Here is a 15,818-nt window from a genome sequence, read left to right as displayed (position 1 = left end):
AGTAGATGCTCTGTTTAACAGTTTTCTGTTAAAAAACTGTTAACTGTTAACTGTTTGCTTGTGAAATGCTCATTTTTTCTACTTAGACTTACTTTGCGTCCTGTAAATAGTGAATGCGCTCTTGGCCCGACGCTGCTTACTCTTAAAAGGAATGGGAGATGAGACTGTAATTGGTTTATTCTTAAAACACACCTATAACTCATTAAGAAAATAAACTCAACCCTTTTAGACCATGCGCCGAAGCGCAAGGCAGATTTCCCGTCCTTAAATTAGCAAAAACGCGTCCTGACACGCCCTGAAAGCATTTGCGCCCTGCGTTTTGCGCATGGACCGTCAAAATAGAGCCCTCAATGTCTTCCACGGTTCCACAGATTCGATTCTTATTCCACAGGGGTTCGACAAGAGTACAACATCCAAGACTACAACACTAGCCTCATGGATACGCTGGAGATACAAGTAGAACTTTACACATCAGACAAGGCTGTTTTCTATATGTTTATGAAATTGTCTCTGTCTCATTTCTTGAAATTGTTCTCGCCACGTTTACATGACACATTTACATCTCCACCTACTGCAGCATTGGGATCCGGAAGTGTCCCAACGCTGCAGTAGGCAATCCTTATAGCAGCATCAGCCATTGAAATTAGTCCGCAATCAGCTACTGTCTGAGCTGGGGTATTTTGCTAAAAGCGGTCTCATTGGCTGATGCTTCCGTTGATGCTTGAAAAGTCAAACTTCTTAACTTCTGCAGCTAGCAACGCTGCTGAAGAAATGCAGAAGGATAGACAATTCTGTTTGGTAACGCTTCACGTCACCTACTCAAAGTGAATGGGAAGTGTTGACGCTGACGCCCCGTCTTATGAGTTGTTGCTTGATCAGATACAGTTGCGAATGTAAGTTAACAAGAATTGTTTTTATTATTTATAAAGTTTTCCATTTATTGTATTTTATTAACGTCTACCCTTACCGCAACAGTCACAGTAATGTAAAAACAGTTGCTAATGAACAGTTGTAGTTAATTAAATGAACGGAGCACAACCGTGCAACAGAACTTAGATAAGCTCGGAAAAAACAAAGCTTGAAAAAATAAATTACATGGTTGTTTTGAGCAACAGGTTTCAGCCACTGTTTTAACTCGTCTTTCTCCAACCAGGAATATGCAAACTTTATCCCATTTTGTCATCTGTTTTGCTCTATGGCAGGGCTATTCAATTAGTTTGTCATGGGGGCCAGTTCATAAAAATCATCCCAAACAAGGGGCCAGAGAGATATGACTTGCAATATAATTAATGACACAACAGCATATAAAAGCCCATATGTTGTATTTTTGCTCCTTAAGACACCCACATTCAATTTTTCTACATTAAAATGTTAATATATTGTATTTTGAAACTATATAACATCACTGCATTGTGCAATGAAACAGTGACAATTGCAAAGATTATAGATTTTGGTTGTGCAATTATATAGTCTGAAGTATAATCAATTGCTTCACGGATATCACGTCTAATGTAAATTTAAGCTTTAAATTAGGTATTTAAATGAACTGTTGTTATAATCTGTGTTTATACATACATAATCATGAGATAATATATCTCATAATCTCATATCTCATAATCAGAGATGTTTTCTACTCGGTGCGTCTGGAGTGCGCGAGCACATCGCTCTACTTTCGCATAAATATTGGCATATATTCTAATATTTGTATTAACAATATTGCACGTGGAAAAGACGCAATATGTGAACGGCCCGCTGCTATAGTTAATCCAGTATGCATGTGTATTAGCCTTGGTTTAGCTATAAGCTTGTAACTTTAAACTAGCGCACAGGTGGCAAAACTTTGTTTAGTTGCAGCAGTTTTGTTCCAGAAATGTGCATTGAGAAGCCTTTAAGCTTAAGTATCTAAATGTTTCGGCTGCTTGGAAACAGTGCAATTTCGGCCCGTGGGCCGCCAGTTGAATAGCCCTGCTTTATGGTTTTACAACGTGTGGAGAATGTCACATCACCCTCCAGCGTTTGACGCAAATTACGTGACATCACCCGGACAGAGAAGCTTGGCCAGAGAAGCTTAAGACCTCGTAAAAACAGAATTGAGACTTTTTAATACCTTTTAAGGGCCTTATTTTTTTTCATAATTGATTTATTAACTTTTAATACTTTTTAAGACCTCGTGGACACCTTGGACAAACTAGCCAGACAGTAATGTATGAATTGTGGAGCTAGCTAAATCTAAAAAAAAAAAACATCTGTATTTTTTTAGCAAGTGTATGTTTTTACTTTTATTCTTCCCATAATAAAATATACTATTAGAGCAACTCATGTTCTGTTGTCGTTCATAATATAATAAAAGTTTAATAGGTAAAACTGTCCGAGATGTGAACAAAAGCAAGTGATGCATCAAAGTTTGATTATAAAAAAATCTAGAATGGTTATAAAATCTTTAGAATAATTAAAATAATTTAGAAAAATAATAAAAATAATTCGTTTAAAAATATTCAATAATATTAATGATATGATGTAGTTTCGGAAACGTTTTACTTCTCTGTTTAACCGACTGATTTTACGGTGGTTTTTTGATGACCACCACCCTCCCACACCCCCGTTGTTTTAAAGAATATCAAAATGGCAAACACGTCAAGTATAACGACGCGATGCCAGGCAAAAGTATAAATCAGCCTTAACTGTCAATTCCCTTACAAATGAAATAAGAATAAATTATGAAAAAAGTGTTTATTTTTGGTTGAACTATCCTTTAAAGTGTTTCTGCATCAGTAAAACATAACAAAAACAAAAATGCATTTGAGCCTGCTAAATCTCCTCCTCTGAGGATGACGAGTAGCAGTCGAGTCCCAGTAAATGTCTTGTTTTTCTCTGTTGTGTTTCAGCATCTGAAAGCTTCTGTGTTCTCTCCTGTGCTGCAGTCTGTGCGAGCGGGAGGCTGTGGAGGTTTGGCAGGCCACAGAACAGCACTCGAGTCAGCGTACCTGTGTCCTGTTGCTGCCCTGCCAAAGCCACACGTGAACTGGCCACCGCCACAGCCAGCCGGGACTGATCAAAACACAACGGGGCATCCTGGTCTGGTGGTTCAGAGGCTGACGGTGTGCAAAGCTGTTGGACGTTAGTCAGAAGTGTGTGGTTTTCTTCTGAGTTCGTGTCCTCATTAACTTCCTCCTCTCTGACAAGCGTGTCAAGGCATGTTTTCTTAGCTAGGAAGAAATAATGATGACTACATTATTATGAGCATCACTTTCCATGTATGAAGCTGTCATGATTCACATGATCCTCAGCTACTGGAATATTCCTGCATGCATATTCAGCATGTTACTCATACACATGTTGTTGCTTTTCTGCTGTCTTGTGGAAATACTAGAAATTCAGCTTTATTATGATGCATTTGCAGTTAGTAGTAAGACTCTGTGACACATTTCTTTTAAAGTTTTAGAAATTATTATTATAAACTTGTATTAAGGACACTAATCAGGATCTCACTGACAGTATTATTGAAGTCAACATAGTTTAACCACTTAAACTCTGCTGCTATTTGGGGATTTCCGCCTGGATTTTGCCTACCCAAATTTAAAAGCTTCCCAAACCCACATGCAGAGGTGTAAATGCAAAAATTTGGTATCATTTTAAAGAAAACCCTTTGAATTTTCATAAAACACTATTGAAAGTGTTTAAAATAACTGTATATGTCGTCTATGTTATTATAAACACCTACAAAAACAGGCGCTTTTTGTATTTTTTTTTTATAAACTCAAATTTGAAAGTGTAACTTTTAGGTTCTGTGTGGTCTAGCGTGCTGTAATTAATTTTGCTGGTTCCTGCACATGTCTGTAATCATAGGAAAAAAGAAAAAGGTCTCTACCATAATCTATTGCATTCCAACTGATGAAAGGTGCTGTACAAGCCACAGAGACCGATCCTTGTTTACATATTTCACTATTCTTTTGTTTGATCAAACATAATTCACTGTGTTTGGACCACATCAGACATATAAAAGGATTACTTATGCACATCACCTCAAAAACAGAGGAGAATGGCCCTGAAGTGCACAGCATAAGGTAAGAGATGACAGCTGTCTGTGCTATCTGGGGCTGCTTATTGATCATGAATGTATTGTTTACATATTGTGCCATGGAAACACCACAATTCATTCAACAACTGTTTGGCATATGAATATAATTCAGTAAAAAGAATGCTAGAACTGTATGAGCACCGGCAAGAGCTTTCATTTGAGCTATAACTTGTACATGTGTCATATAAAAAATATGAAAATGGACCAATGTAAAATACCTAGCTCGGGTATCCACAATACTGTGTATTTAAGTGTAAATAACTTTTTTACAGTACAGTAAAAACCAAAGTGATGGATATGTGCATAAAATATAGATTCTACACTTTCAAACGACACCACTTACGGGGGTCTGGTGCAATGCTAGCCCTTTAAATCTGAAAGCGAAAGTCGATGACCTCACGGACCCGGTAAGTGATTAGATGCTTTATTTTATCTTTATCTTTAGGAATGCTGCAATTAGCCTTTTATTCAGTTATTAATATGTTTTTTTAGCAACAGCCATGTTTCCATCACTTAGCATTAAAGTGCATTTTGAGCAATCGCATGCAAAATTAATTATGGAAATGGCAAGTTTTGAATGAAAATCCCTTACTTCACAAAAAAATATCGTAAATAGCACATCAAGCCCATCGTGTCACCCCTTATCTAAGAGTTTTATCACTGCTGAGACATACTTTACTAAGGAACCAAAGAAATCAGTGGGGTTGATCTCATCGCTTTAAGAAATGGAAACTCTGTATAGTGCCATATTATTTTGCCACTTTCATATAAAGGTTTCAAAAATTATTATAATAATATTGCCACATTTAATTAAAAATGGTAAAATGTAGGGTAAGCAAATAATTGTATTCTAAAAAGTGTGTTCCTTGCTTTTAATGATTTTGTTACAAGTTAATGAATTTTATTTGAATAATTGAGCTAATATTTTAAATGCTTTTTTATTTTTAAATGTATATAAACATTTATAGGATTAATAAAAAAAAATTATGTATAATAAAATAGATTTGTTAAGAAAATATTTTTGAAAGTCGAGGTCAGTTTTTTTTCATGTTCATTCTGTTAATCTGAGCGACATTTATTAAATGTAAAAAAAAAGTTAAATATTTATTGAAATTTTAAATAATTGTTTTTTTATGTATGCAGTTTCAAATGAAATTATTACTCCAGTCATTATTGCTTTTATTACTATTACCATTAATAATATTATTAATAACGATGATAATAATAATAATAATAATAATAATAATAATAATAATAATAATAAAAGTAATAGTAATATTAGTAATAATTAATATTAGAGTGATTTCTGAAGGATCATTTGACTCTGAAGACTGGAGTAAGGAAGCTCAAAACTTACCTTTAAATTCACTAGAATAAATGATTTAAGGAAGCTGAATTTTATCTTTAAATTCACTGGAAAAAATGATTTTTAATGATAAACTTCTTTTAACAGTTATTTATAGCACAATAACATGTCACAATTTTACAACTTGTACTTTATTTTTGACTAAATAAATTCAGCCTTGGTGAGCCCAAGAAGCTTACTTTAAAACATTTAAAAATTGTACCGACCCCTAACTTTTCACCAACAGACAACAGACATTTTAGTATAATTTGTTGGGATTTAACAGATTTTTTTGCTATTTCTGCACAGAATCTTTTAAAAGTCTTTTTAAAAGCTGATTTTGAGAAAGTAGGAGTTGAAAACCTAACACATAAAATAAAAACAAATTTAATTTAGAATACAAATCAAATTAAAAACACTTGTTTGGTAAACTAAGCTACATTTGGACTGCATTCCCTCATATGATGCATTCCCTGAAAGACAGGAAATATTACCTTACAAATTGTATTGTACATAATCTAATCTAATATTTGCATATTATTTATTATTAATAATAATAATAATAATAATAATAATAATAATAATAACAACATAAAAACTATAAATAATAATATAAAAACTTCATAAATATATATTTGCACACATTTATATAAGTAAAAAATATATATTGCATAATGGCCTCAAAAATCTGCAGAATTCTGTGGATTTGTGATCATGCATAAATGGTAAAGGTCTTTTCACTACGTTTCACTGATTTCACTTTGAGAAATACTTTTTAGAGCTACAATTTAGGAGTCCTAATTCAATTTAGGACTGAGATGCCCATTATGTTTAAGATTTTTTTTCCTAATAAAAAGTTAGAAACTATTTTTAGCCTTAAAATGTTTTGCAAATTTTCGACTGTGGCACAATCCATAAATAATAAAATCTCCCAAAAGATGCATTAGAATTTTCCAGAAAACAAACATAAATTCATCACTTTTTCATTAACAAATTGTGAACAGCCTTTCTAACCAAACTTTCCACAGTTTCCAAGGCTTAAACATTTTCAACTTTTTTATCTAAAAGACTGAGACAAATTTGCTAGGGAAAATCAAAAGGATGCGACCTGTATTTGCAGTCCCGATAGCTAGAGATTCTTCAAGGTCTTGCTTATAACATAAACAAATTTAGTTTCTTTACATTTACGTAAAGAATTAATCTAAGCAATGACCTTCAGATTAGAAGATGTAAACAGATAAATCATAGAGATGAGACCTTCTTTTATAATCTAGTTTTCATTATACAGTTAATTTAGAACATATTAGTTAAAATAGAGAGTAAACTGCCTGTCTTCACACCTCTACAAATGGATTTTTTTACCTCACCCCGAGTATATCAGACCATCAAATAACATACATTTTTGTGTATGTTATGAGTAATAGGTATTTTTTATGTATTCTTTCTAGCCTATAACTGTGTACTAATAATGTAATGCTAGTTTTTGTAATTATGTTTTTGTTTTTTTGATGAATGTATAAAGAAGTGATCTGTTTTAGAGCATAAACTGACATGTGTTTGGGCCACTGACAGTCTCCCGTCTCCTCTTGGTATAAGCTCGAGGCTCCCAGGGCTTGTGTTTGCAGGCAGGATCTAGAGAGCGCAGTTTCTTCACGTAGCGTTTGTATTCTCTCTCTAGTTCTTCAATATGCAACCGGAACTCCTCTATTTTCCTCTCTGGGTAGTGAGATAACTGCGACTGCTGCAAAATATTCACACAGATAAAGAGAGTCAACAGGATGCACATACATTAAATTTCACTCTGCACTTTATACATTTAAATCACTCTATTTGTTATATTAAGTACTATTACTGTGCTAAACTTTTGTGCATTGGGTTTATGCAGAAAAGAAGTTCTGACTATTTAAACACAAATGTTGTTACAAAAACAAACAAATCTTGGTTTGTTTTGCTTGATAAGCGAGCAGGATATGCAAGATCACTATCAAAACCTGGGGTTGTATTGGTTTTTACTAGCCCCAAACATGTTTGATGTTTGATAGCTGACATGCTATTTAATAACAGTAGTGACATGTTTGTTCTTAAAACCATACAACTGGTTAAATTTTACAGCTTTAGTCTTATGACAATGTTTTGTAATTGGTAAGTACTAGGCAAGCATGGTTAAGATGGTCACCTGTAGCTGTATTCTCAAAATATATGAAGGCTAAAAGAGGCTCCTAATTTGTGGATTTAGGAGAAAATTGTTGCCTTATTTGCTCTCAAAGTATTTCACAAAGCCTTTTAAAAATGCTCAAACTTCCTTCTAGATCAGTGAAAAAAACTGAGTAGTGAAAAGACCAAACCTTAACTACCCTGATACGGCAGCAGTGAAAAGAAACATTTTAAAAACATTTGACCACAATGAGCTTTATATGAGTTTTGCCTTAATATTGTTGCCTAATATATAAATATAATGTACTTAATATTGCCTTAAAAAAATGTTTACAAAAATATATTTAAATGCTTTTAAAAACATAAAAAAAATATATATATATATATATATATATATATATATATATATATATATATATATATATATATATATATATATATTGGTGTTTCTTATGCTGAGTTCAGACTGCATGATTTTAGCCCGGATTTTGACTCGCCGACAGGTTTTGAGAAATCACGAATGCCTGAAATCACAGGCAAATCGGTGCTCGTGTATATATATACAGTATATATATATATATATATATATATATATATATATATATATATATATATATATATATATATATATATATATATATAGTGTGTGTGTGTGTGCCTGCAGGCCAACGGGAGGTTGAGGGAGAAGTTAAAAGCGCTCCCTTTCAGTTTATTTGGACCCAAGAAATGGAGAAAAACTAGTGAAAGTTTGACAGGAGCACCTGTGTCTGTTTGACGTTTCATACAGAAAGTTAAAAAAGAAAGTTAAGGAGAAATTGCTAATTCACTTTAAACCCAGGTCAGCAAAATATGTACATTTTCTGCCCCATTAAAGGCTTCTTTCGTTTTATGAGTTTAATAACAAAAGATATACTATGTATTTCTGGCTGTGAGATGTAGTTTAGAGGAAGTTGTCTGCAATTCTTCCTATTGTAAAGTCATGCAATGTGAAAGGCCCTGTCGTCGATCCATCTTGCAGTGTAAACAAAGCAGCGACAAAACGCTAGCCCAGATAGTCATGCAGTGTGAAAACATCTGTGACTTAAAAAATCATGCAGTCTGAACTCGGCATAAGTCTCCTAAAAAAATATACTGGAATTTAAAGGGTTTGTGTTGTCACCAGGGCCAAAGCAAGCTGAACTGGTGGTCTAAGCAATCGACGGTCAGGCTGCCCTTAACCCGAAAGTGAAAAGGAAGTGACCGGTTCACGAAGTAAAAGGGGGATTTGTTTTGCAGATGAAAGTGAGGACTGGGGGATGCTTAGGTCAACTCTATGGTCCAGGTCTGGGATGTCACTGGTTAAAACTTCTAGTACTCTGGATTTTGGAACTCTTTGAAACATTTTAAATAGTACATGCGAGTAAAATATAAAAATACAGTTCCTGGCTGCATCCAAAACCGCTTACTACTTAGTTTGTACTAGGGATGCAACGATTATAGATTTAAGTTGTACGATTGTAGTCTGAGAAATAATCACGGTTTTTATCATGATTATTATGCATTCATTAATTTCAAACCCCACAAGTTTAGAAAATAAGATGAAAACTCCTTTTATTTTACAGTGTTATTTATTGCTGCTCAGGAACTAATTAATACATCACAAAATAATATAAAAAACAAACAATAGTAAATTTCTCACTTTGTGCTTAAAATAAGTGAATGTTTTTGACAGAACAATAAATAAAAAATATAAAGAAATAAAAAAACAATATCTGTCTAATGCAGGGCTTGAAATTGCCAGTGCTCCCAACGTCAAAAAAGTAGGAGGATCAGAAAAACTTTAGGAGCACCCACTAAAAGTTAATGAGCACTAATGCAACTTGTATAAAAACGGATTAATTGGAGTTGAAAACAACATGAAATAGGACTAACAGAAACCAGACACAACTATTTAACTAATGCTGTGATGATATATTGATATTTGTGCAATAATTCCAAAATGAATGTCTTAAAGTTAAAGAATATTAATGATGACAAAGATGACAATAATTCTAACAATGAATTACATTTCTCATCATCATACTGCCTTGAATCTTCTTGAATGAGAGTTATCTGCTATAAAAAGTTGAAATATTACATTATGAAAAATAAATGTATGTTTTGCATCAGACAAAAAATGAAGCATTGCAGTAAGACATATTTATTTTGCACTATTCTTTTGAATTGCATGTCAATTTAATAAACAGAAAGTATGGACAAAAGAAAGAAAACTATCACCTCTGCACTTCTTTAAAAGTTTTGGTTTCGGTTTGTGTCATTTTAAATGCTCAGTCTCCTTATGCGCTGATTTTTATTTATCTGTGTACCTTAAACTTCAGCCAGTAGCAGTTCCCGCAGTTGCAAAAGCCCCCTGTCATCCCCACGAGATGTGCCTGAAAAGCAAGAGTGCGCTGCGTCGTGTGCGTGTCCCTCCATTGGAAATAACGAATTTGCACGAGCTTGCCTTAGTATGTAGCTTCAGTAATAGTTAATTTAGTGTGCATGGTTATTAGTCTCAGTGACAAACTAGCGCACAGTTTGCATAAGCAGTTTTGTTCCGTGCAGAAACACGGTGTTGGGAAGCCTTTAAGATTAATTAACTGTGACAAATTAAAATGCGGTTAATTCTGAAACCGGTAAATCGTTGTATCCCTCCCTAATATGTTCAGTTAAATTTAAACATACTACTAAACTGTTATAAAAGTACATTCTATTCAGTATGAATGGAACTCAGATGTACTACATCCACCATTTTGTCATGATCATGTGACCTGCCTGCGTGAAGTGCGTTGCTTCCCTCCCATTCATGAATTTTTTTCAGGGGGCATCATGGGACGGTGTATCGGATGCACACTTCAGAATCTCGCTGGAAGTAGTAGGTCATCCAAGTACTTCTCGCATACTGTGTAACGATTTTAATAATTTTGGACATACTACTCAGCTCGCATGCTGTTTTTAATGTACTATATTGTTTAGAAGTATGCAGACACAGCCCTAGTGTTTTTTTTTTGTTGATTTTTTTAATGAAAAAAGAAACACAAATTCAGCCTAAAATAATTCAATTTTAGCTTCTGCTTAAAATAAAATTTTGAAATCTTAGTTCATATGCATAAATAGCATATTACATGCATGTAACACACTATTTTTTAAAAAATATAACGTCAAAATATCATCATTCAGCCTAACAGACCTTTCTATGTAAATTAAATTAACAAAAATAAAAATGACACATTCTAATGTAGGGAAATTATTTAGGATGTAATACATTTCTTTCGTCTGTGACTGTAAATAACACAGATAGCTATGGAACAAAATCAATGCCTAAAGTCTTGAATTAAAAAGCTTGTTGAATATCACAAACTGAAAAAAATAATGCACCGTATTAACAAGTTCTTGCATTTTAATGACTTGAATTCCAGGGTTTGTATTTTTAGGTCCTGAAATTTAACATACCTGTTTATTTAAGCTGTGAATATTTCAACGAAAAATATTTCAAACACGTTTTCATACTTAAAAATTCAATAATTCATATTCAATTTTCAGATTTCACTTAAAAAATATTCAATACCCTTTAAAAATACGATGTATAATATTCAAAAGGTAATTTTCAGTTCATTTTATTTCAGTTCTTATATTCGCTTCCATAAATTCAGTGGATCAAATTCGACTGATAAATTTCAACATTACATCCGGGAACTGCAGGAGAAGCAATAGATTGCAGAGTGAAGATCGCAGCTGCTCTAGCTTTCACCAGCAGGTGGAGATGGAATAATGTAAGATTTTTAACCCAGTAAACAGGCGAGAAAAAGGCTAATAAAGGCAAAAAAAGTAGCATTCAATTTTAATACCAATGCCTTGGACATTATAAATAATAAAAAGTATGAGTAAAATGAGTAAATGAGGTTTTAGTCATCTATATTTGCCCTTATGTAACGGAAGCCAGCTGGTGATCGCGTAAAGCTCACTCCTGATCCAGGGACAGACGTTGTTCTGCAATCTTATCGGAGCTTGTCTCCCATGCTGGCTCGTTACCTGCTCGGACCGGTGCGGTTATGTGCACATAAACCGTCTTTTGATGAATATGATGTTACTTATTGTCTATCTTTATTGACTCTTTCTTCCATAGACGCTAAGTATTATATTGACAGCTAAAGAATATAAACGTATGAGAAACAGGAGAGAAAATATAATAATAATAATACAAAATAGATAAACATTGACAGGGCTAAGAACAATTACGATCAAAGATTTTCAAAACCAGAGAGATTTTATGAGAATGTCACAAAACAGTTTACTTGGAAATGTTAAACAGAGTTCAGGTATGATTTAAGGTTGGTTATGGATGGGGCGTCTAATTTAAAATAATTTAACATGATAATGCATTAAAGGAGCGTCTTCAGTTTTTCACACAGAACCGTCTAATATGGCATAACTATAAGGAGTATTGTTTGCGCTGTTTAAACGCAGCTATGTCAGGATTGGGATAGGTTATACATTTTCATCATTTAAATTATTATTATGATTGTTAATATTATTATTGTATGACATTTATTTGGGCTATTGCGCTTAAATAAGTCATCTGTGATTCTAAATTAATATTTCTATTTATCCTTTTATCACTCTGCCTGTCTTTCTCTTCTTTTTTCTAATTTTTGGGGTTCTGCCACGGTTAAAAGTTTGCAAAATGTCTTTAGTTTATCGCTTTTCCTCTAAAATAGAGACGAAGCAGAAGGAAAATAAATGAATTGATGAATGAATGAAATGATTGACGTTTTTATGCAGCTTGCTTTTACAAGCTGCAGAGCCAGCGCCCCACAGCAAACTGAAGAGAGGCTTGATGGCTGCCAATATATGATAGGAATTCTTCCAAAGTTTCAGATGATATCTGGGCTTGTGCATAATAATGTAAAATGAAAGTGAAAGTCATGACATTTGGCCAAGCATAAGAATAGCCTACAAGAGTGTTTCGATTATTATATTAATCATGACATATGTCATGCTTGGGCTTATATGAATAACACCTCGCTGTTTACCATTTCCGAAAGTGGAGCTGACGTCGGCGAGAAATTGCTTGTATAATTGTAAAAAGTGATGAATATTAATGGATTTCTTATATCTGTCATTTCTGATAATATAATTGATTGGTGTGAGCTTCCAACACAGCAAAAATGCATCCAGAATCCTAAACCAATAACTTTGTCAAGCAAAAATTATGATTTTATAGGCTACTGTTTTTTTTTTTTAAAAAACAAGAAAAAAGAAACTATTAGCTACCCTAGCAATTGTTTATTTAAATATGATCATCTCAAAATATAAAATAAAAACATAATGGTTTGACTTCGTGAAATCATAAAACAGACTTGCAGAAAAGAGTTAATAGAATAAATGAGCAAATACATTCTCTCCAGTAGATGGCGATTAAAGCTCAGTAATACCCCATAATGATGAACATTGAGCTGCATTGCAGGAACCCCTTAATCACGCATGTCAAACCACGCATTCTAAACATTAATCTTGAAACTAGCTTAAGTGACAACTATATTAAATTTAAACCAGTTTAAATAAGTTTATATGTTTAATAACTGCAAAAAAGATCAACATTGCTAATCATAAAATACAAACGGTCGCTGCAAAGTTATAAATAACGGTTTTCTCATTTAATACTGAAAACAAATTAAAGTCAGTTATAACTGCCTATTATCAAACCACAAGCGACTCATTTTATTACTTATCATTGTCTGCGACATTGCCACTTTTGCGTTAATACCTTTTTCTCGCCTATAGGCTACATAAACAATAATCTGGACAAACTAAGACATTTTGCAAACTTTTAACCGTGGCAGAACCCCAAAAATTAGAAAAAAGAAGAGAAAGACAGGCAGAGTGATAAAAGGATAAATAGAAATATTAATTTAGAATCACAGATGACTTATTTAAGCGCAATAGCCCAAATAAATGTCATACAATAATAATATTAACAATCATAATAATAATTTAAATGATGAAAATGTATAACCTATCCCAATCCTGACATAGCTGCGTTTAAACAGCGCAAACAATACTCCTTATAGTTATGCCATATTAGACGGTTCTGTGTGAAAAACTGAAGACGCTCCTTTAATGCATTATCATGTTAAATTATTTTAAATTAGACGCCCCATCCATAACCAACCTTAAATCATACCTGAACTCTGTTTAACATTTCCAAGTAAACTGTTTTGTGACATTCTCATAAAATCTCTCTGGTTTTGAAAATCTTTGATCGTAATTGTTCTTAGCCCTGTCAATGTTTATCTATTTTGTATTATTATTATTATATTTTCTCTCCTGTTTCTCATACGTTTATATTCTTTAGCTGTCAATATAATACTTAGCGTCTATGGAAGAAAGAGTCAATAAAGATAGACAATAAGTAACATCATATTCATCAAAAGACGGTTTATGTGCACATAACCGCACCGGTCCGAGCAGGTAACGAGCCAGCATGGGAGACAAGCTCCGATAAGATTGCAGAACAACGTCTGTCCCTGGATCAGGAGTGAGCTTTACGCGATCACCAGCTGGCTTCCGTTACATAAGGGCAAATATAGATGACTAAAACCTCATTTACTCATTTTACTCATACTTTTTATTATTTATAATGTCCAAGGCATTGGTATTAAAATTGAATGCTACTTTTTTTGCCTTTATTAGCCTTTTTCTCGCCTGTTTACTGGGTTAAAAATCTTACATTATTCCATCTCCACCTGCTGGTGAAAGCTAGAGCAGCTGCGATCTTCACTCTGCAATCTATTGCTTCTCCTGCAGTTCCCGGATGTAATGTTGAAATTTATCAGTCGAATTTGATCCACTGAATTTATGGAAGCGAATATAAGAACTGAAATAAAATGAACTGAAAATTACCTTTTGAATATTATACATCGTATTTTTAAAGGGTATTGAATATTTTTTAAGTGAAATCTGAAAATTGAATATGAATTATTGAATTTTTAAGTATGAAAACGTGTTTGAAATATTTTTCGTTGAAATATTCACAGCTTAAATAAACAGGTATGTTAAATTTCAGGACCTAAAAATACAAACCCTGGAATTCAAGTCATTAAAATGCAAGAACTTGTTAATACGGTGTATTATTTTTTTCAGTTTGTGATATTCAACAAGCTTTTTAATTCAAGACTTTAGGCATTGATTTTGTTCCATAGATAGCGGTGTTCGGTAAATGGTACTAACGTTACCTATCCATTCATGTTTTGCAGCGTCAATACCTGCAGATAGTACTTGATCTCCTTCTTGATGCTTGGCATCCACTTCTTTACTGCTGCCGCTGAATTTAACGTTGCCTGCGTGTCAAAAAGTCCATTAAAATTACATGACTGTTACTTAATGGCTGACAATCGGGTTGAAGTAATATGAAATATATGAAATAGATTTCTTACAAGCTTTGGTCTGGGCTCATGGACATCTTTGATTCGACCCTCTGAAAAAATAAACACACATTACCACACACTGACCACGTGCAAACGAGTGAGAGAAATGTGGCTTACACATTCAAGCGACTGCTTTTTTATTTTGCAGTATTTCATTTGTTATTTTACAGTAGTGTCAGTTCAACCGGTTATAAACGGGTTTCATACCGTCTCTCTCTTTCTGCAACCACAGTCGGTTCAGTTTTCCCAGCTGTTTTTCTTCGTTTCTCGCCATTCCTGCAGCATTTCCGTCAACAGGGCGTCACGTGACAGAGTGGATAGACAGACGGTCACGTGACAAGGTATGCTCGTCAATTCTTTATTCAACACCTTTTTTAAAGTAAAATATTGGTTTTACATCAGTTTTGCAGAAACTAGTAGTTCCTTTGATTTGATGGCATGTTTTCAGGCAAAAGTCCAATTACTCAAACGCATTTTATTTCCTCTTAAAGTTGCGTTGTGCATGATTTCAGCAAAACTACTTTAAAACAGACGTTTCCCAAAACTGAAGTTATTTCTCTATAAAATAGTGGGAAAGTGTCATTTGAACACATTTGGAGGAAAAGTCTTTAATTAAGCAAGTTCTTTACAGACCAAATAATCTTTAACCTATAGCACGTTTGTATGTTTACACGGGCTTACTTAAAATGTTGTGAGTTATCTAAACTTATAAATAGTATTAATATAGTAATAATATTATTAGTAATAATATTATTAGTAATAATATACTTTAGACATTGTTACGGACATTGTTTAC

At 33.4% G+C, this 15,818-nt stretch overlaps 1 protein-coding gene across 1 annotated transcript; it reads right to left on the bottom strand.

Annotated features, from left to right (window-relative positions):
• Positions 1 to 2,774: 2,774 nt before the first annotated feature.
• si:dkey-86e18.1 lies at positions 2,775 to 15,355 on the bottom strand. The gene is made up of 5 exons (NM_001025491.1): positions 15,230 to 15,355; positions 15,032 to 15,072; positions 14,861 to 14,935; positions 6,975 to 7,164; positions 2,775 to 3,206 (listed from the first exon to the last, which is right to left on the bottom strand). The coding sequence occupies exons 1-5, from the start codon at positions 15,294 to 15,296 to the stop codon at positions 2,809 to 2,811; spliced, it is 771 nt and encodes a 256-aa protein (NP_001020662.1). The 5' UTR covers positions 15,297 to 15,355; the 3' UTR covers positions 2,775 to 2,808.
• Positions 15,356 to 15,818: the final 463 nt, after the last annotated feature.

The sequence above is a fragment of the Danio rerio genome, chromosome 20 (assembly GCF_049306965.1).
Source record: "Danio rerio strain Tuebingen ecotype United States chromosome 20, GRCz12tu, whole genome shotgun sequence".
Classification (NCBI taxonomy): domain Eukaryota; kingdom Metazoa; phylum Chordata; class Actinopteri; order Cypriniformes; family Danionidae; genus Danio; species Danio rerio.
This window is presented reverse-complemented; position numbering and strand designations above follow the sequence as displayed.

Excerpts from the sequence above, each read along its gene's own strand:
- si:dkey-86e18.1 (NM_001025491.1), bottom strand. The coding sequence starts at position 15,296 with ATGGCGAGAAACGAAGAAAAACAGCTGGGAAAACTGAACCGACTGTGG. Across the intron at positions 15,073-15,229 it reads GTTGCAGAAAGAGAGAGACG|AGGGTCGAATCAAAGATGTC; the intron begins GTATGAAACCCG and ends TTATTTTTTCAG. Across the intron at positions 7,165-14,860 it reads AGATCAAGTACTATCTGCAG|CAGTCGCAGTTATCTCACTA; the intron begins GTATTGACGCTG and ends AATATTTTGCAG.